We start from the raw sequence: 21,399 nt of genomic DNA, 5'->3' as shown, positions 1-21,399 counted from the left end.
GCTGCACTAAAGTGCAGTACTGTAGTGGTCATTTTAAGTGCGTGTAGTGTTTCAGCAGAATGCCGTGTTTGTTCTGGGACCACTTGTTTGCAGGGTGCCTCTGTGGAACTGTCCAACCTTACTGGTCAAAAAACATGCAGTGGGGGTTGCAGTTTGATGGAGGACTCGACTTGCATTTGTTGCTGATGGATGTTTCTCCATAACAGGTGTGAATCTTAGAGCAGGTAATGCTCCATAATACATGTTGCTGCCATCAATAATGGGAATACAGTATGTCTGCACGGTGATGGCCACATCACCCAGTGTTTTTTCCTTCTACTTTATCTGACCTTTTTTAACCTCTTGCAGATAAGCTCTTCTTAGCATACCAAAAATGCAGTTTACCACTGAAGTGTTAAAGACTACTTAAAAGCTTGGCCATGGGAAAAGTATTTTAATCATCACTCCTACTTCAGTATTTCTGTTTTTTGTTGGCTGTTAACAGCTGTGTTTGCAATCCTCAGCTTAGTGGTTTCCTAGCTATATTTAAAAAGCATTTTCCATCTACTCAGAGACTTAAGTTTCAACAGAGTAGTAGTAAGGTAGGATGCAGCGCTGTAATGGCTTCTGTCTCATCTGGCTCCAGAGTAGGTTTGATACCACATCATGTCCACACAATAAAGCTCCTGGTTTGTACACTTGGGATTTTGATTTTGTGAAAATCTTCATGTGTCAGTAATAAAGCCGAGACTTGAGTCAGGTGTTACATATTACAACCCTTTCAGTAACAACTTCCTTGGATCAGTCCTGTTTGCCTGAAAGGTCAACTCTATAGCGTCCCTATTTTGCTATAGAGGTTGGTCTAAAATGCATGTATTAAAAGCTTCAGGCTGTCTTGCCTAACCACTCATCATTTGAGGACACTAAACTAAAGCATAGCTAAGATCAAGCAATATTTGGGGATTTTTGTTTGGTGTGGTATGTGTGCTTGGTATTTAAACACAGGGTAGCTGCAGAAAGGGAAGACACTTCAACAGCTTTAAAATGAAATATGAGTGTCTGCTCCAACTAAAACTAGGACATTGGTCTGAAGTCCTACCTATGGTTTTGTCCTGGTGGTAGGCAGCTGATGGTTTGTAAAAATACACATCCAGACATAAGGCTCATTGTATCATCAGTACTGTTGGAAGTCCACCCAAAGTTAGTATTTCAATTTTGTGTTTTTGTAGGGGTAGAGTTGCTTCTTGGGTTCTGAGGAGCTGAGATTTATACGTAAGCTTACTAAGTAGTTACTGGGCAATGATGACAGTTGAATTAGCTGGGGCAGCTCATAATCCTTGACAATTGCAAATTTACAGGTAGTAGAATGGGATTGGGGTTGATGTTTTAAATAGATCAGTTGGAGTAAGCTGCTTTCCGTTAGGACTGTGTTCTGAAAGAGTTACAGTAAGCTTTAGTTTTGGCATGTGCCAAAATTTACTGAGAAGCTGTTTCCCAACTGGGTATATGCAATACTCCATTAGCAGCGGGCCTTACAAAAATCCAGAGAGCTCACCTGCCACTGTTAATGAAGGAGTGGGCACTAGAAAGTTTAGGCACTTTTTTTTTTTTTTTTTTTTCTTCTTCCCCCTCCCCTATGAAGCCCTAAAGCAGAAATACTTAGCATTCTGGATTTCTCAGTTTTGAATCCCATGTAGTAGCTATCAAGAGTTCAAGCACATGGGCAGTGAAGTAGGTTTAAAGACCTTGTCCTGCAAAGGATTAGTGCATGGCTTTTAAAATGTTTACTATGTCGCTTAATTATGATTATACTGACTTGAATATGTACTTTTTCCCCCTACAACTAGAAATAAAGTTCACAACTCATCATATATATCTGGTACCTATTGGATGTTTTGACTGAATTTTGTGATCTAGCCAGTAGGCAAATCCCATGTGAATACCAGTTGAGATAGATGTCTGACATTGATGCTTAACCAACAGCAAAAAATTGCATGGCCTCAGTAATGAGACTTTCTGCTATGAATTTAAGCTTAGAAGTTTGAGCCTGTGGTGAAACCAATGAAGAAGACATGCACATATTTAATGAAAGAAATCTTTTAATAGAAAATGCTGAGAAAATTTTTCAAACAGGCTGATTTCATTATTGATAATCTACTGTACTTGGCACTATCTTAGGGGTCCCTTTTTAGAAAATGCCACTTGATGGTATCAGTTTTGTTATGGATAAGTGCAAGCAGCCAATGGGACTTCCACACTAGTGGCAGTTTGTTTCTTCAGTAAGTGTAATTTGGCATTTAAGCTTGTATGTGTAGCTCTTGTTTGGTACAAGTGATTTTTTTTACATACCTGAATGCAAAGTTGGTCCATTGCCATGACCAATGCGAACTTTATTTAAATACCAGTTTTATGTGTGTTAGTTATAAAATGAACAAGAAACATTTGTTGTTATCTAGACATTATTACTAGCAGTTATTTTCATAATAATATACCTCAACATTCCGTTCTTATTCATTACAGGCTTTTTAGGCCATCTCTTTTGCAGACCTTTTTCAGGCTATAAAACAGTAAAAGGATAGGATGTTTTAAATACGTGAGTGAATAAAACTTTTAATTGCACAAATAAATGTCAAACCAAAAAACTCTTTACTTGGAGCACTATCAGAGTGTAACCTCATAATTGCAAGTAGAGATAAATAGTAATTTGTTTCAATTTAATTTAAAACTAGGTAAAATGTATATTTTAAAAAATCTGGAACATGAAAGACACTTAAAAATACCAGTTTAAAAAGCCACAGAGAAAAACTCAAGTACTTCTTGAGGAAGGTGTCAAAATGGGAGGAAAAGAGAAGGTACACAAGTAAATATCACAGTCAATAGGGAACAGAACAGGAACTCCTTCACCATTGGTCATTTTTGTGGAAGAAAGTTGAAAATTATTCAGTTGCAGAGGATGAAGTTAAGACAATATTGAATCAGACACTATTTTTCAGCATCTGCAGATTTGAGTGTATGAGTTGTAAAATTAAGTGGCAGACTATCTTTGCTTGGAGTTATGATGGTGAAAGTAGTAAGGAAAAATGCTGTAGCCTCCTGGGCTGCTCTCAAAGGAAAACTAGGAAAAGCAGAGTTGTTCTGAATAAATACATGTAATTATCTCTTGTGCCTATGTAAATCCACAGTGAATTTAAGCTGAAGATGAACTAGAATTTTTCTTTCAGTGCTAGAGATTAAAATAAGGTCATTCTCTGTAAAAGAATCAAGTATTCAAGACTAAAACATTTTCTTGCATTTGTAACATTGCTCTAAAGTTGAATTTTATCCCTCACTGATGTTCTCCCCTCTACCTCCATTACCAGTAACTAAATTCCTAGTTTTAACATAGATCTATAAAGCTACACTACACTGAGGGTCTAGCTCCTTTAATTTTAACTAAAACTAAACAGATTTCCTCATCTAGAAGCCTCAGCTTATGGACGTTCTAACAGCTCACAGGTTTGCCAGACCCTTGAACAGAATGTTTCTCCTCAAGTGTAGTTGTTTCTGTTTGAACTGCTGTGATCACCTTTAGTCTTCACATAAATATTATCACCCTTTCAGGCAAAATAAAGGTGATTTAGGTGATCTCCAGTCACCTTACATTTGTTTCTGCTCTTTTCTGTTATCTTGTTTCTGTTCAGATTTGGCCAAATGCTTGGGTATTATAAAAACACTACCATTGCTGCTACAGTGAATGACATACTGGCAGGGGTTAACAGGTCTGCCCTGGTCATCCCTAAGTCTACTGAAAATGTCATGGTACAAGCTGTTTAATTTTTGTTTTATCTGGTTGATTGATTTGCTACACTGGGAATGCTCCTTTTTAAGGCTCTCCTTTTGTGTTTGGAGATTACACACATCTTCTTCCAAGTTAAGAATTGCATTCAGTTTGCGTTTTCGACATTTTTGAGCAGCTACCTTGTTTTTTCCTCTTCGTCTGATGTCACGTAGAAGTGACACCTGAGTTTCTGTTAGCTGGTTCTTTGCTAGCATGGTGTTGAAGGAGTCGACGGACATGCTCACAATTTCATCGACTGAAAATGGTATTCTCAGAGCTTTTGCACGACATTCATCTCTGCTCTGGTTAGTAGCAGTAGAATTACGGCACCAACCCTTAACTTCGTTTGATTTCTTCATCCACATCTGTTGATGATGCTCTGGAGTGAATGCTGCTTGACTTGGCAGCTGACTGTACGTGTGATGATGAGGAAACTGCTGAAGCGTGGCTTCTGTAGGACACTCTGCATCACCTGGATATTCCACATGGTTGTGCTTAATGTTTTCTTGGCAGTGTCCAGCAACAGCTCCTAAGCCATGTGAAGGAGCAGATTTAACACCACTGCTGTACCCAACAGAATCTTCACAGCAGACTGAATAAGAGGTGGTGCTGTGATTTGAATTCAAAGATAGTCCTGAATCTGAGCAAGGCTCTTCAAAGATCTGAGAAACTTCTATAGGACCAAAGCCTTCCTCCAAAGCCAAAGACATGAGCTTAATTTCATCAAAATTATCATTGTGGGCTGTTAGATTTCTAAGGTCAGCAGCTGGAAACAGTCCTGTCAAATTTGACCCATGAATTAGCGATTCTAGATTTGTGATATCAGAGCTTGACTGAGGAAAAACCTCTTGCCTTTGTAAGTGTCTTGGTTTTGAATTTAATTGAGTGGGGTAGTCTGTTCTTAGTATGGCATCAGGAGGACTGAAATTGTTCTGAAGTGTCTGGGTCAAATTTATATTGTGGTGTGACGATGATGGGTCTTGGCCTCTACTAGAGGTAGCAACTTGAGTATCTTCCAGGAAGTTCACCTAAAAGATGAAGTGGGATCTTTCATAAATTGAATGCTTCTACATCTCTCACGGACACAGTCACGAGCAATTTGTTTTTTAATATTCCACTACTTGATTCTATTAAAGCCAAATTTTTGTATGTTAAACTCTTATTCTAGCTATTTGGAATAGTGTTTCCCATCTGTACAAAGCATAATCTCAGTATTGGCACATGGCAGAAGGAAGCAGGAAGCGTGCAGAAGTGACTGAAGGAATAGGAGAAGGACTTGGAAAGGACAGTGTGGAACTGATGAGGGTTGAGAGATAAAAATGGGACTATTGCCAAGTGTACAAACTATGGCCTATGTGTTATGTTCTGATCTGGTCTAAGACAAAAGTCCTTCTAGGAAGAGTGGTCATGACCCTTCCCTGGTAGTGGTATTGATGATTCAGGGGTGAGCTGATTCAAGGTACTAAACTGCTAGAAAACAAACCAAAGAAGATAAATAACTCACCTACAGAAGTTAACCAGTAAGGACAGTGGTGTAGAAAAGAGGAGTAGAAACATTGAGACTGTGCTGTTGCAGTCTCACTACATATTTGACAGTTTATGAAGTTTTCAGGGCTGTGAGGTGGCACATTCAGTAAGTTCCATTTAACTGAGGTCTATTGCATCCAAAATTCAGCTGAACTGTTTTAGTGATCCATTTGGAGGTAACATTCCCCCCACAAAGTCACATCATTTGTGAATGTCTTGTCTTTAAATTACTACTCAGGTTTTTTTTACAAAACCAAGGCAGATATATGATGCCTGGGCCCTGATTTTCAAACAGTAAACTGGACTGATAATGCTCTAGTAGCACTAAGGCCCACCTTTTGAGTTATTTATAGTTGCTGGGTCTTAGAAGCACAAAGCCACTGTACAGGATTATGTTGGGTGCTTGCTGACAAGCAGAGTAGTCATTAGACAGATGGATACAAAGTACTTGAAAATGTAAACAAATCAAGTAGGAAGTGTCTAGTACTCCTCCATAGTTGGGTGTCCTTACTGTGTTTCAGGAAAGGATTTTCTGATTGCCATTCAGTGAACAGACAATGTAAAAAGCATTTTCCACAGGGAAGGAATGATGTACCGTAAGGACCAGAACATCTTAAGTTCTCTATTTTGCTTACTGGGGGCTCAGGTAACAGAAGGTCTTGCCTTATTTCTCCTAGGGAGTCACCTTGTACTAGACCACCAGCAGTCTATAAGATAAAGATGCTATTTTCAATTAATCCCTTGAAAAGAATGACTCTTAGTAAGTCAGCTATCAAAAAATCCCACTCACTATAAAGACTTGATACTTGGCAGAAACAATCAATCCATATTTAACAGATAGACTATCACGAGATGGCAGTGCATTAATAATGTTAAATAAAATATGCAGTACATTACTGTGTATTGTAATAGCTGCATAAAGCCTACAGCCAAATTACTTTCAAATTTTGAGAACAGATAAAACTAAACTGATGAACTCCTGCATCTTGTTAGCATGCAATCCACTCCCAGAGCTGAACAGAAGAGGAGGCTAATTTATGGGCTAGAAGGTACTACCCAAGCTAGAGATTCCCAAAGCCAGATAAGCATGAAGTTATATGGGAAACACTAATGACCCCAGAAGAGGATGCTATGATGGGAAGTGTATGTAAGATGGCCTTGAAGTATTGCAAAAAAGCAATGTAGGGAGTAACTTCATGGTCAATGGTTGCAGCTATGAGCTGTGGGAGAAGAGGGAGACTTCAATTAAGATAACAACCATTTTTTGTGAAGATGGGCACACAGAAAGTAAAATACGGTATCAGAGGGCCACGAGATTTAAAAAAAAAAACCCAAAAAGCCAAAGCACTAAATGAGTTTACTGCTACTACTGACTGATCTGATTTGCAGTGAAGATGATCTGTTGTTCTTGAGAGTAGTAACCCTGCAAGCACTTGACCCAATATTTAAGACAAATGTAATCTTTCACTGCAAATGCCCAATAGCTGCTACTGTGTAATAAATCAGTGTTGCTCTAGAGAAACACACCAAGAGCTGCTGAATAAATACAAACTGGTATCAGGTTTAGGAAAAGCAACTATTGGTTGAACTAATTGAGTTGTCCAGTGGCTCCATCCAACTTTGAACGCCAGATCACAGTAAAGACACAGCTCTTACACCAGACAAGTTGCTGGGGAAAATTTTTCAAGTAGAGCCAATGAGAGCTGCTGTAAAAGGTGGATAGTAGCATCTTCAGTAGGTTCAGGTAAGTTTTACTACTTTGATTTGTAATATATTCCTACAGTGGGTGGGGTAAGCTGTGGTTATTTGGTAAAACAGAGTAATTGCTGACTCTGTTCCATTCTACTGGCAATACCTGTATTTTCTCATTTACCTCTAGCATGTTTTCCACCTGCGATGACAGAAGCTGTAAATAGCCCTCGAAGGACAGAAGGGAATCTACATGGTTGCTGTTGCTCTATGACAAAAGAAAAAGAAACACAGTGTAAAGCACAGTTATTTTACGTAAAAGGAGGTAAAAATTGAAGTCTGAGAGGAAACAGAGCACAGGGCAATACTGCTGTTGACCCCACCATCCCCTCATCCTGATGGGAGATGACATGTTGCTAGAACGAGCAGAACAGCACTATGGCCTCAGCATCCCTACTCTGCCTTCCCACCACTCTGTACCTTCCCACCACTGCAGAAAAATCAGGTATTTTTTCAAAGCCAAGCTCTCTGGCAAGACATCTGGATCAGATGTTCTCAGCTCTCACAAGGTCTCAAGAAAACTGAGGACCCTTTTCATTGTAGCTCTTAGAGAAAACAAAACTGAAGAGTCCAGTGTCCCAAATGTAGTCCTACATCTGAGTATCAAGCTTTACATAAATGGTGAGAGCAGTATAATTTAGCATCCATGTTTTTAGTTTTTGTAGGCAAAAACATCATTTCCCACAAGCACAACATACAGAAGAGAAACCCAAATTAAAAAACTATTAGTTGCAAGTGTTTCCTGTAAACTTGTGAATATTTCAACTACTCCAAAAATAGTGGGGGATTGAGGGAAGGAGGCAATTTTCAAAAAGGTGTAAAAGGCCATCATTCACAAAGCATTGTCTCAAGTGAGCATTCCTTTCCTGCCCTGGCAAGGAACACTTCAAATAAAAAGAGCAAACAAATTATTCCTTTCACTTTCCTTTCAGTTATTCATTTTCTCCTTTCACTACTATTTATCTTAGTGATAACTTCTATATCCTCCCTCACTTCCTCTTCAGTTTTCCCTTCTTCCCTTTTTTTTTGTCACTTACTTGATTTATGTCTTTCTCCTCTTCTTCTTGCAGTTCCAGCTGATCCTCTCCTGGAGGCGGACAGCAGTCATCCAAAGTTCCCCGACATGCTTTCAAGTCAACATCCTGAACACACGAATAAAATGTTTTTATTACACAGTATGCTGTCAAAATTAATCTTTAAAACACACTTTTTTTTTTCCTTCAGCAATAGCATTCCAAAAAAAAAAAAAAAAAGAAAGAAAAAGGTACTGAACCGGTCATGTAGATGAACTGAGTGTATAGACTTTGGGGGCAGAATAAGACACTGAACCCATCTGCAGTAGAAATAGACACTGGAAACAGATTATTCTAAACCAGACAAAGAGCCATGATGTGATTTCATGAAATGTTTAGACTATCAGTGTCTTTTGGAGGTCATTTCACAAAACATATCCAAGCCAGATAGATATCCAATGATGGAATCTAAAAATAGGCAATTATACATGGCCAGTTAGCAAAATCGCTTGCTTTCCTGTATTGTACTAGCAACTCTTGTTTCCCATCCTCTACCTCCATGTAGACATTACCCATTTTGATTTATCCAAATGATAGAGTTTTTTAATCTCCAGCAATGAGACTGTTCAAATTTAGGGGCCTCAGAAGTAATTTTCAAGTTTTATGTTATCTATATTTGTATCATCTGACTTCTTGGTTTTGGCTGGAGTACTGCTAGAGTAAGAAGGAATCACTGCTAATTCCTATATTTAAAAAGTGTGTATTTGTATTTAAAAATACTTTGATATTTCAGCTTTTACAGAGAAAGTCTGTTTTACTAAAATGTGAAACTCAGTGGAATGGCAGCCAGGAAACTAAGTGGACACACTGCATTAGTTCCAGGTGTTCCCAGCAAAATCCTATGGCAGGAGCAGAAAAGACAAGTTTTCAACAGCAGCAAACATAATGAGATAGTTTTTGGTTCTAAAAATCTCAGCAAACAATTTACAGGTTTTTTATGAAGGCATAAACTACATAAAACCTGCAGTTGTAATAGTCATCAAAACAAAAGTTTTAAAATTGTTCCTTCATACAAAACACATTAGAAAGTAAATATAAAAAGTTAAAAAAACAGGACTCTGGAGTAAAATTATATATAACCTTAAACCAAAAGAATATTATTTTCAACTTTGTACATTGTATTTAAATATTTAAAAATATGAAAACTAGTTTTATTTTAAACTAATTTTGTTTGATGGCTTTCAATTTTTTCTGTACTTTCTTTTCAAGACTAGAAGAGAATTTTAGTTTTATAAACAGCCATTTGTAAAAACAAATAGATCAACAGTGCACTCATCTGTCACTCTGATGTAAGAGTGAAGTTTCCTTCAATGATGCTTAACATGGTTTCTACTCCGTAGAAATTATATTCCAATACATTATGTCTTCTTTGGCAGCTGCATATGGAAATGATGATTTTTATTGCCAAATATGAGAAAACAAATTTACTTGCCTAAAACCAGACATACAGATATAAAACAACAACAACAACAACACAAACCTCCTAACCAACAGTTTTCTCCAGGCAGTTAAACAGGAGAGGGCACTTACTATACAGGACACTGATAACATGGTAAGTAGCTACTTGCAAACACTTGAATGAGTCCAATGGAGCAGATCACAGGCATGAAGTTAGTCCCATACTTATGTGCTTCCAAGATCAGGGCTAGGCTTAAATTTTACAGAGAACCAACCTAATACGTGTTGAATTAATGTGACTTGTTAATATTCTAATTAATAAAATCTATGATCATCAAAAGTGATTAAGAAGTCAAGGACAACTGTTATTGAAGACCTTAAGCAGCTCCTCTGGAGCCAAGTGGCCTGGAAAGCTGCTGCTGTGGCACAGCATTCAGCTCCTGGATAACACAGCAAATTCATTACTCTACTGGCTGCAGAAGAGGCAAATGCAGGAATAATTAGAAATGTGGTATCTATAATGTGATGCCTCAAAAAACCAACTGCAAGCACTGGGTTTGTATACAGAAGGTATATGAGTCACAACTTGATTGTTCCTTTTAAATTTTCCAGGGGTACAAACCTATTCCCCTGCCAGGGAAAAGAAAAACTTGGGGTAGCTTTGGGAAGAGCCCATGGTGTGTCCTACAGATCATTCAAAATCCCCACAGTTCAATTTTCCTACAGTGGAAAACTGACTGCAGATGATGCTGGGCTGCTGAAGTCTATAATGGAGGTGGTCCTTTCCCAGACCACTGTGAGGACAACTAAATTTCTGATGTACCTCATAGGACATCTTTCTGAAGGGAAACTAAATGCTCCTGAAGCTCACAGAAATTAGTAAAAACTGTAAAAACTGTCTTGTATTAATTTCCCCAAGCTGTGAAAAATAACTGAATTTTCCGGTGTTTTCTCATCAATATATAAAACTGTTGACTGCTAAGGAAATGGAGAATATTTCTGACTACTAATTATTTTTCTGATAAATTTTGGAATTTATCTGGAGTTGGCATTCATTTTTATGTATCTTTTAAGAAAAAAATATATCTATTTTCTCTACTCAGCCATAGATGGTGTCATGGTATCCGTAAGTTTCCAGGCTGAGACCCAGCAACTGCACTACAGGATCATAAACCATTTTGCCTAAAGGACTCTTGGCCTTTAAGCACAGAATGGAGGTCAGAATCTCCCTCTGATGTTTGCAGAGAGGTCCTGCTGATGTGAATGGAACAAAGGTGCCAGTGGGGAAGGGAGGGAGGGAAGCAGGGTCTTGCATTTGCAGTCATGCCCATTCCCTGCAGCTTATCAAAGGGAATGTGTCATCTCTTCTGAGTGAGCCTAATAATGCTGCACTGTGGGCCTCTGAAGATTAGTCTTACTAATACCATTTCTTCCTCTGGCAGATGATATAAAAATATACTCGTGGCTGCTCACAGCAATTACTACTGCAGTAAGTAAAAAACCTGCTTTGAAAAAAACTGCTTTCACCACTACCAGAGCACTTGCTGAAGGTTCCTGGCCCCAAGTTTTCACAACAATAATGGTATAGATAGAGCACATGCAAGATTTCACATCATAAATTTGCACCTGTGGGATCATTTCGGCGACACCCTCTATACAGCAATCAACCAGAACCTTTTTGCCTTTGTTTCTCTGTTTTGGCATTTCACAAAAATCCCCTGAATTATGCAGATACAGATTTATGCTCTTTATTACACTTCGCACCATCTTGTTAGTATTCCTCAGTGATGAAGAATGACTGAACAGCACAGCTCAACAACAGAATGCTTCCTTCCATGCCTGTTGTATCACTTGGGACTGACTGCAGGACTGCTGCTATAGGAAGAATGAGAGGGGTGTCTCCCCAGGAAACAACCACACTATGTTTTTGAATAAAGCATTTCATTAAGGACACCTTAATTCTACAGACTGAATGTACAACTAATGACAAAAGCTTTATTACAGAGTCTGGATATTAATCTCATGACAAGAAGAATTAGACATAGATACTATTTACTCTGCACTGTGCTGCCACATTCAGTGTTTCTGTCCTTCCCATCCTTATTTTGCAAACAGGGTAACAGAAGAAACAGTAATTGAGTTACAGTAATACCACTAGGCCCAAGAAATCGGGACAGCATGTGGTTGTCTCTGTGCAGAGAAAAAGACTTCATTTTTGCTGACTGTAGAAGACTTAATAATACCACCAAACACATCTATTTGCAGCAGCCTTTCCATTTCTACCACTGGAGGGTGTGGAAGTTTACGCCTCCAACAGTAGGCTGTTTCCAAATGGTAAACTGCAACCCTACTTGAGGACAACCTTTGATTTGCATTTGGAAGGACTTCTGTGTAAGCACAAAGCCAGAGAGTTACACTAAAATTCTCATCATAAAATATTAGTAAAACAATAAATTCACAAGTATCTGAAATTTTCATCTTGCTTCTGCCATTTACTTTTTTCAGTTGCATTAAAGAACACAGTCTGAGACTGAGTATGATTTACCAAATTATCCATCAGGCTGGTATGTGGAGGGCTGGGCTCTAACTGTGCACCTGTCCTTTCCCTAAGGTACAGCTTATCACAGGTCAGCTACAGTTTGTCAGTCTTTGGAATATGAAAAATAGTAGTTTATGTCAAATCTGCTACTTAAGGAGGGCCAAGAATCAATGTGGAAGTGAGAGAAAGTAGGGTTCTGTGGGTGGCCTGGCCTACACTTATTTGGAAACATGCTGCCTGCTCTGGCGGGTTTCCAGAGCTTCTTACTCTATGTTAAAAATAGAGCCTCCAGTTTCCAATTAAGTAAATCAGAGTATTGATCTCAGCATGAACTGGTGTTGTACTGTACATCAAACTATCCCTCCACATATCTCCTCCCCTTGCTTCCATGTCTTATCTGCCGTCCTTAAAAGAATGTACAGGGAACAGAACCTGTAATGACACCAAAATACAAAAAGGTCTACTGCAGTGTATTGGATAGGTGAAGAAGATCCCTTTGAAGGACCAGCAGAAAGACTAATCAATCTGTTTTCAGCTATTGACCTGCGTGCAGTTGGCACACAGAACTAAAACTACACAAGCCATGGCTACAGCTGCACAGAAATACTTGAACTAGCTCTGGAGTAACAGAAAGGTCTTGTTGGAAGAGAGCAGAGCAGACAGGGTGGCTTGCCTGGGTGCCCAGACAGCACTGAGGGGCAGGGGGTACCGGCTCCTGGAAAGCTGTTTCACTGCAGTCAGACTCAGAGTTATCACTACAAATATCCCAGTGCTGGAGCAAAGGTACATGACCACAATTATTTGCAAAAGAACTTTTTTTTTTTGTGCTGATTACTCATGTATCATGTTCATGTTCTATCTTTTAATTACTCTACAATATGCTCTCTTTATTTTAGTTGTTAAGTTTTAAGCTGCTCCATTGATGTCATTAACCTTGGAGATGGTTTTCTACAAACTTCTGTCCCTTCTCCATTACCAACTGCACTTCTCTATAGAACTAGACCTCTCCTTGTTATCAGCTGAAAAGATGTGGCACAGGCCTGGTGCTATTTGCCACGTTTTGAATAATTAAGTAGCATTTCCTGAATAGAATCATAGAACAGTTTGTGTTGTAATGATCCTTTAAGTTTGCACAATACCAGCAAAAGTTGAGCAAAACAGCTTCTAGTAACATAACCAGTAGTTTCACTTTACTACTTGGTAGGATGAAATACAATTGATAATTAAATGATGAGTATCTGATGTCATCCAGCTCTGATTTTAGTGATCTTGCTCATTGCCTGCATACTTTAAATATGGGATAATAATCTTACAAACTAATATCTCCTTAATAGATAAGAAAAAAAGACAGAAAAATATTTCTTGCTGTTTCTCTATATTCATAATCAGCCCTAAAATATCCTGAGAACATTAGAACAGAAGAGGACTTTATTTTTTGAAATGCAGCCAGGGTTTCAGATGTGTGGAGGGTGGAATGGTGGATGGAAACACCAAATATCAAAGTAACTTCTATGTTATATATGGCTAGGCTTAAAAATGACAATAAACCATGTTAGCTAAGCAATGCAATTTAGTTAATCAAATGGTTCACAGACATGACTCCAAATGTGGCATCTGTCATTTATGACATTTATTTACTCTAAATCCTAATAATGCCATCTGGGCCACAACCAAACACTCCCTGTGAGAGCCCTCCTATGTGCTGCAGTGAGATGATAGCACCTCTCCAGCCACATGCATTTCAGGGCTTTAGATAGCATGGGCCAGCTGTGTCAGCTATTACAAAACACACATAACTGGATGCACTCTGCTCCAACACAAAATTAACACCAACCTACTCCCCAGATGAAGGCAGAGACAGGTACATGTTGAGGACACAGAGACCAATAGTGTTGTCACTATTTCAATTAAAACATAAGTCTTCATGCTGAAAATAGCTCAATATCCTCTTCAAAATGAGCTTTTAAAACACTTCTAACTTATACACCAAACAGGTGCACAGTCCAGCCATTTGGTCCTGTGCAGATGTTTTGAACCAGAAGTTGATTTCATTGTAATGACAGACAACATAAAGAATAGAAATTTTCAGTTCCCCTCCAAGTTGCTAAATAGAGCTTGAAGACTAACTAGCAAAATAGATAAAAGAACACAAAAGTAGACACACAGGATGCTAACTATAACTGGAACCAGTGGATAAACAGATAACGAGGAATATAGTGGCTTTTGTGGCAAAGCCATGTAACAGGAAGCAACAGCGCATGCCCTAAGGCAAGCTCAAGGCAGGGTCATCTGTCGCATTGGGGGCACTCAGAATGACCACCACAGACCCCTTCAGACCCTCTAGGACCATAAAAGCATTTCCAGTAAGAGGCACATGCATGCAAATTAGTTCTAGGAAAAGTTTGTTAGCTAGGAAGTACACTGTAATGAATATGTATGGTCTTGGTGGAATAAATACCTCCTTGTAAAGTTTCACAATACACCCGATTAGAGGAGATATCCTCTGGGTGTGCTCAGGGCACTGAGAATAAAGAACGCCTGCTTTCTAATACTTCAAATTGTGTTTGAAAGTTTGTTTTCTAGCCAATTTCAGTATCAGTAAAGTGTGCAATATCCCTGAGAGTAAATGTGATGAAGGTAATTAAATTTATTCAGTCGCTCTTTCAGACACAGCACAGTAAAAACATAACAAACCAAACCCAAACCCTCTTTCTATGCCTTGGGTGCCCCAAGATGCTTTCTTTTATGGTCAGTGAACTACTTGACATCCGGGCTCTGTAAGACACCTCCCTCCCTTCCTGTTCTACCTTTACCACAGAGTGGTTGTATACCCGCATTGGTATGATGTAGTCAGTACTGAATAAAGACAAAACTAGTCAGGGACCACCCTTTCAGATATAACTTTGTCCACAACTGAGTTCCAGATGTCTTCCTTTTGAGACTCCCAGGCAAACATACTTTCTCAGGTATCCAACTTATCCAGCTACTAACTTTTTCAAGCTACCAGCCTCTCTGCAACACTAAGTAGCTGCCAACTCACAACTCTGAATAGGGAGCACTGTTAAAAGTCACAGTCTGACACTTCAGCTCCTCTAGGATTTGAGTATCATCACCTTCCCTCTGACCCTCACCCGTAAGTCCTCTTCTATTTTCCACATTTACCACACTCCAGTTCTTCCTTCTTTATGCCTGATCCTCCCCTCATCTAGTCTCACATGCACTTTTCATGCACCCCCTGCACTGGGAATACCTTGGCCATTCTCCAGACAACAGGAAAATGCTGATGTAAGTCAGCTCTACACCACAACTTCAACTTCCTCTAACACCCTCCCTGAACACTCCTCTGACTCCTTTTTCAAACTCTTGCAAGTCTAAGTCTGAGCTTCTTCTCTTACCCCACCTCTTTCTGAAACACCGTGAAGCCCCTCCTTCCCCCACCTCCTTAAGGTGAGTTCTGGCTAACAGGTAAGGGCCATTCACGAGCAGGGACCCAGCCCATTTATCTATTTCCAGAGGTCTCTCCACAGCAATATTGCTGTGTCCTACTGCTCAATGAATTCAAAACAAAAGAATAATTTGAAGTATGCTCTGTAAGTTAAGCACAAAGCTTCAGTGGGAAGCTCTCAAATGGACTAGAGAAAAACCTTTGGAGAAAAACCTCCTGAGAAAAGCCTACCTGGTTCCTACTTAACTTTCACTTTACCAAACTTTGACAATCACCAAGAAAAAAAAATTCCTTAACTCAAATTATTCTCACTCAATATAAATACTTCAAATGGTGTTCAAAGTCTGGGATGGAATCCCTCCCCTTCCAGTGCTTTAATACCATAAAACTCTGCTTCTGGTGGCATTCAAGGAACTGCTTGTATGAGGCTTTACATTACCTGACTCAAACTGCTCTTTCTAAAAAGTAACATAGAGACAACAGTACAAACAATACAAATTATCCACTGTGCATCTTCTGCCTTAAATTTTGTAATTCATAGACAACAGCAGTGTCATGCTGTTAATTATTAATTAGAGCAGGTGTTGTTTAATCGAGTGCAGGAATTCAGCTCTTGGGAAGGGCTTCAAGGATCTGTTGAAAGAATGCAATAGATTCATATATAACAAACCTATTTGACTTGTGTGAGAGCAGAACCTTCCTTCTTTGTCCCACCCCGAGCTGGAGATGGTTTCACATGGAGTGCAATGACCCAGCACAGCAACTCCTGCTCTCATTCAGACACTGCCTCTTCTGCTGGCATGGGCAGCATCAGTGCCTGGGGTTCATGCAATTTGGAAAGAACATTTTTACTACAAGACCAACACAGAGAAAAAGCTCAAGAGCTACACAGTCCATTCTTGCTAATCTAAATATTTTCCCATGGATATTCTGTAAAAGATAAGGAAACCATTGAGTGTTTAAACTCCCTTTCTTCAAATGTCTAAATACATACATGAATATATACTTGCACACATAGAAATACTGATATACAAAAAAGAAAGGGAAAAGAAAATCACTGAATCGAGTAGAGCAGTTCTGAACCCTTGCAAGACCTTCAGCTAAGACACTGCTGTGGGACAAGCTTCTTGAAACTTCCTTTATTTGGGAACACTACTACTATACCCATAGGGGAGATGCCACATCTTGCAGCACCGAGGCCTCCCATTTCCCCACACACAGTTTTTAAGGTGCTTTGGGGAAAATGTGTCTCATTCATTTTTCATATGGACTTAGGGCTTAGTGTAAGAGCTTTCAGAAGTGTTATTGAGGCACTTGAATGCAACCCAAGTTATGTACCTGTAGAATGGCCTCTCTCTTTTCCCCACCAATGTATGACCTGTACTCAGTGTCAGCTACATCTTTCCCCTTGCCTCCCTCTTTCTGAGCTTAATACTTCAAAATGTACACAGCCACACAGTGCCTCTACATTTCTGTTTTAGTTTTCCTTAAAATAAACTATTTCCTTGAGCAATCCAGCAATACTTTACAAGCACATTAGGGAAAAATAAGCAGATGTGCCCAACTTTACCTGTGTGAGTAATCCAATGTGGCCTACTAACACATGGCCTACTCAGTGTGACTTACTTGTGTGAGTGGGACAAAAAAAGTTAAGCACCCTGTTTTCAAAAGGGGATGTCAGCACTCAAACAGTTGCTGAATATTAAGGAGCAAGTGGTGCTCCCATTGTAAACCCTTTATTAAAAAAGAAATGCAAATAAAACCAACCAGGACTGCAACCTCTTTTTCCAGCAAACTGTGAAGAGAAAGACTAGCTGCAGAATAAACACTGTTGGATCTAGAAAAAAAAAAAAAAAAAAAAGCAGCATGATAAATAATCACCCAAAGAAAAGACCTGGCTCACTCTTAGGCTTTTTATCTGTTTCCTTAGCAAACATGCCCACTGGAGGCTGAACTCTTGGTCTCAGGTGTTCTGCAAAGAGGTATGGCCTGAATCTTCATTACTACAGAAATTAATCCATTTCTTTGCATGAACTGATCCAAAGCAAATTTATTTTTTTTAAATTTCTTTTCTTCTAAACTCTTGACTGTCAGGGAGCACAGTCTCAATCTTAAACACCCCTGGGAATGAAACCTACAAGCTTTGATTCTGTAGCTGACCCAGATCAGAACAGTGCAGAGGCATTAAACTGATACCCTAAACCACAGGGCACATTTACCAACACCTGCTCTGAGCTCCTGAAGGGGATGCAGGACAGGGCAGTAGGGACAGTGCAGAACTTCAAACAAAACCCCTTTTTTAATGTAGTTTCTGCAGCAGTACAAACACTTTTATCCCTGGTCCTGTTACACCCATCCATCTAAAAAAATAAGTAGCAAGACACGGAGATAGTATGATTATTTTCTCTATTAAAGGGTGTATTTCAGAGGAAGTATATTTTGCTCTTTTTGTTACTAGAGTGATAAAATAGTGTGAGGTTCACATTTCATCAGCAAGCCTATATTTGATTACAGAAACAAACAATTAAATAGTTTGCTGGGAATACAGTGAATAGGAAGGTTAGGGCTGATCCCAGACTGCTGGGCAGCAAGCTGAGTGTAGGAACCCACCTATTCACTTTACTCTTTGTCAAAACCAAACTGCTCAGGCTGTTCTAACATTGTAACCCATCATAGCACTGAACAGAAAAATAGGCAAACCCCTGCAGTTTAGTATGCTCCAACAGCATGCTTTGGCCACTGAATTAATTTTCATCTGCTGTTGTCTTCAAGAGTAGTTTTAAGTACCAGATCTCAAAGGATGAAGACCAATAGCTTGCATTGTGTTGCCAGCAATGTTCTCAGCAGGGACTGGAGTCCAAGGAATAAAATCAATCTAGGGATGGCTAAATCCAGCTGCAAATTTTCACGATGTCACACAATAAATACCAAGCAGAAAAAACTCCAAATACTTCCATCTGTTTACATAGACTTCTCGTCCTGATCTAGTGTGGACAAGAGAAATGCTAAAAATAGCTCAAACCTATTTTTACAAAAGGCAAATCGAAGGTTATAAATCAGATGAACCACTTTGGAATCCATTGTAGCATAAATAGACTCAGTTAAAGCTACCAAAGGTCACCTTAAAAACAAAGATGTACTTCTTGATCTGTGTTTCAAGTTTTGGACCTGCCATGTTGCTTGGTGGAAAAGACATGGGGGTTTCCAGATAGATGTCCCTTTATACTTTATTTCAAGAACTGAACAATGCCTTATCTTGCTCCAAACATTATTTCACTTAACTCCATTGTGCTGAAGAGAGAGGCCCAGACCTACATTTAACAAATAAATGAATCATCTTCTCTCCACATAAAAGTCATCCCTTACAGTCAGGGTGTTGAAACTAGTTTTGCAACTGCTTTACAAAAATAACCAAGTTAACACATGGGGAAATAGGGAAAAAGAAAAAAAATTAAAAGAAAATTTAAAAAAAGAAAAATAAAATCTACCATGCATGACAAATCAAACAATTACCAGTTGATGCTGGTCCATTAATTCACAATAAGAACCAGCTATTCACAATTGTTCAGCACCAACTTGAAAAATGTTGGTAGTTCAACTTGGTATTTCAAAACGTACCGAACATCAGAGTCACAAGCCCACCATGCTGGCATTCCCGTACCTTTTGTATCCACAGAATGCACCACAGAAGTCCCAGATCATAAACTAGGCACGAAACAATGAAACTCTATTCCCAATAGCAACGTAACTGGGAAAAGCCGGCCTCGCAGCGGAGTGGCTTGGCTGATCTTGGAGCCACCGCTGTGCACAACTGCTCAGCTCTGTGCAGGACGGGCCGGAGGGTGCGGGGGCCGGAGGGGTGCGGGGGCCGGAGGGTGCGGGGGGCCGGAGGGTGCGGGGGCCGGAGGGTGCGGGGGCCGGAGGGGTGCGGGGGCCGGAGGGTGCGGGGGCCGGAGGGTGCGGGGGGCCGGAGGGTGCGGGGGCCGGAGGGGTGCGGGGGCCGGGAGCGCAGACCGGGCTGAATGAGCGGCCAGGGAAGGGGGAGAGCGCCCATGGCTGCCGGGCGCGCTGTGCTCCACCGGCGGGTTTGGAACTGCCGCGCTGATAACGGAGGGCAGATTAAAGGAGCCCGCAGGTTTGCCCTGGCACAGTAAGACCCTCTACACAAAAGAAATGGTCCCGACAAGTGCAGTTACCGCACTACGCGCGCACCTGCCCAGGTGTGTGAGGGGTGCATCATGTGAAACACTCTGGAGAAGCTGCATTCCTGCAGCTGCGTGATGCTCCTGAGCAGCCCGTGTGCCCACCTGAAGAAACGGCAGGCAGAGCTGCCCTGTCCCTCCAGCCGTGCCCGGCACTGACAGCGGGGCCGGGCCCGTGTGTGCCGGGCCAGGGCGGCTCTGCGGGCCCCGCTCCGCAGCACAGGCCGCTCGGTGCTCCGGCTCCCGCAGCCCGGGGCGCGGGCAGGGCACTGCCGGAGCTGGGTGTCCCTCCTGCCCATTTTCTTTTTTTCTTTTCCTTTTTTTTTCCCTTTGTGGGACGGTGCCGAGCTCAGAAAAGCGTCCCCTTTCCTCTTTCGCGCCCCCGCCGCTCGCCCCTCACGGCCAGCGCAGCCCAGCCCGCCCCGGTGCGCGCCCCCCTCGCTCGGCCCCGGGCCGTCCGCGCCCCCCTCACCTCCGCCATGGGGCCGCCGCCTCCGCCGGGCCCGCCGGGGCCGCCTCATCCTCCTCCCGCGGCGGGGCGGGGGCCGGCTCCACCCGGGCGGGGCGGGCGGGGCCGGGGAGCGGGCTGCGGGGCTCGGTGCCCCATGGCCGCCCGGCACAGCCCCGGGGGTGTCCGTGCTCGGCGAAAGCGGACCGCAGCCCGGCCCCGCAGCCCTAACCCGCCCCGCTCCTCTCGCCGCCGCCCCACCGGCCCTGCCCTGCCCGCGGGCGGGAGGCGGCGCCGGGGCGGGACAGGACGGGGACACCGCGGGCCCGGTCCCACCTGTGCGCCGGGGGCAGGAACAGCCTGCGGCTGCTGGAAATAAAGAAGACGAGTTACAAGGGGCAGTAGCCGGAAATTAATTAAATATATAAATAAATTGGAGGGAAAAAGAAAAAAAAAAAAAAAAAAAAAAAAGAGAAAAAAAAAAAAAAGAAAAAAAAAAAAAGGCAAACCCCATAAATAAAGGCAAAACCCCGAAGAGATTCTCCACTACCTCCGGTCAATAGAATCTCCAAATAAAATTACAGGATGTAGATACGTAGATACAGATTTTATCTACAATCAACCTGCTGCTTAAGTATCTCTTCAGTGCCTTTTCTTTCCCGCCCATTGAACTGCCTTTTCCTTGGCACATCTGCTCAGCACTACACAACTTACTCTCGCACATGCTACAGATATATTTTACAGTTGTGTTCTCTCTGTCGTCTGAAAAGGCTCTTATCATTTCTCATCACTTCTACTTATCTGAGTGTTTCAGACTTGTTTTGGCATTTGCAAAGCGCTGGGCTGTTTGGGCAGACCCTGAAAGTGTCATTTCTCCAGTGATAACTCTGGGTGTAATGAGGGCAGTTTCTCAATTTCGTTGTTATCACAGATGACATTTCCCTTTTTTTGTGGGCACCAGTGTGATACCACACTATGAGTGTATTACAGTATTCCTAACGTTTTATTGCAAAACTTGTTTCTTGAATTCTAACGAACTAACAATTTTCTTAAAAAAAAACCCCTAAATGTACTGGAATAGGATGCAATCTTCCATTACCATGTTTGGGTTGTGGTTCTTCCCCCCACCCCCCCCTTTTTCTTTTTTGTTTGTGTTTTTTTTTTTGTTTTGTTTTGTTTGTTTGTTTTTGTTTTGCATTTGTTTTGTTTTTGGTTTTTAAAT

General features: G+C 41.0%; 1 protein-coding gene across 1 annotated transcript; it reads right to left on the bottom strand.

The window, feature by feature from the left end:
* Positions 1-2,060: 2,060 nt before the first annotated feature.
* NFE2L3 (NFE2 like bZIP transcription factor 3) lies at positions 2,061-20,886 on the bottom strand. Its single transcript, XM_083879745.1, has 4 exons — positions 20,202-20,886; positions 8,110-8,214; positions 7,197-7,280; positions 2,061-4,824 (listed from the first exon to the last, which is right to left on the bottom strand). The coding sequence occupies exons 1-4, from the start codon at positions 20,208-20,210 to the stop codon at positions 3,616-3,618; spliced, it is 1,407 nt and encodes a 468-aa protein (XP_083735871.1). The 5' UTR covers positions 20,211-20,886; the 3' UTR covers positions 2,061-3,615.
* Positions 20,887-21,399: the final 513 nt, after the last annotated feature.

Source organism: Zosterops lateralis (genome assembly GCF_965231275.1).
Source record: "Zosterops lateralis genome assembly, chromosome: 1".
Taxonomy (NCBI): domain Eukaryota; kingdom Metazoa; phylum Chordata; class Aves; order Passeriformes; family Zosteropidae; genus Zosterops; species Zosterops lateralis.
Note: the sequence above shows the minus strand (reverse complement) of the source record. Positions and strands in the feature narration are given on the sequence as shown.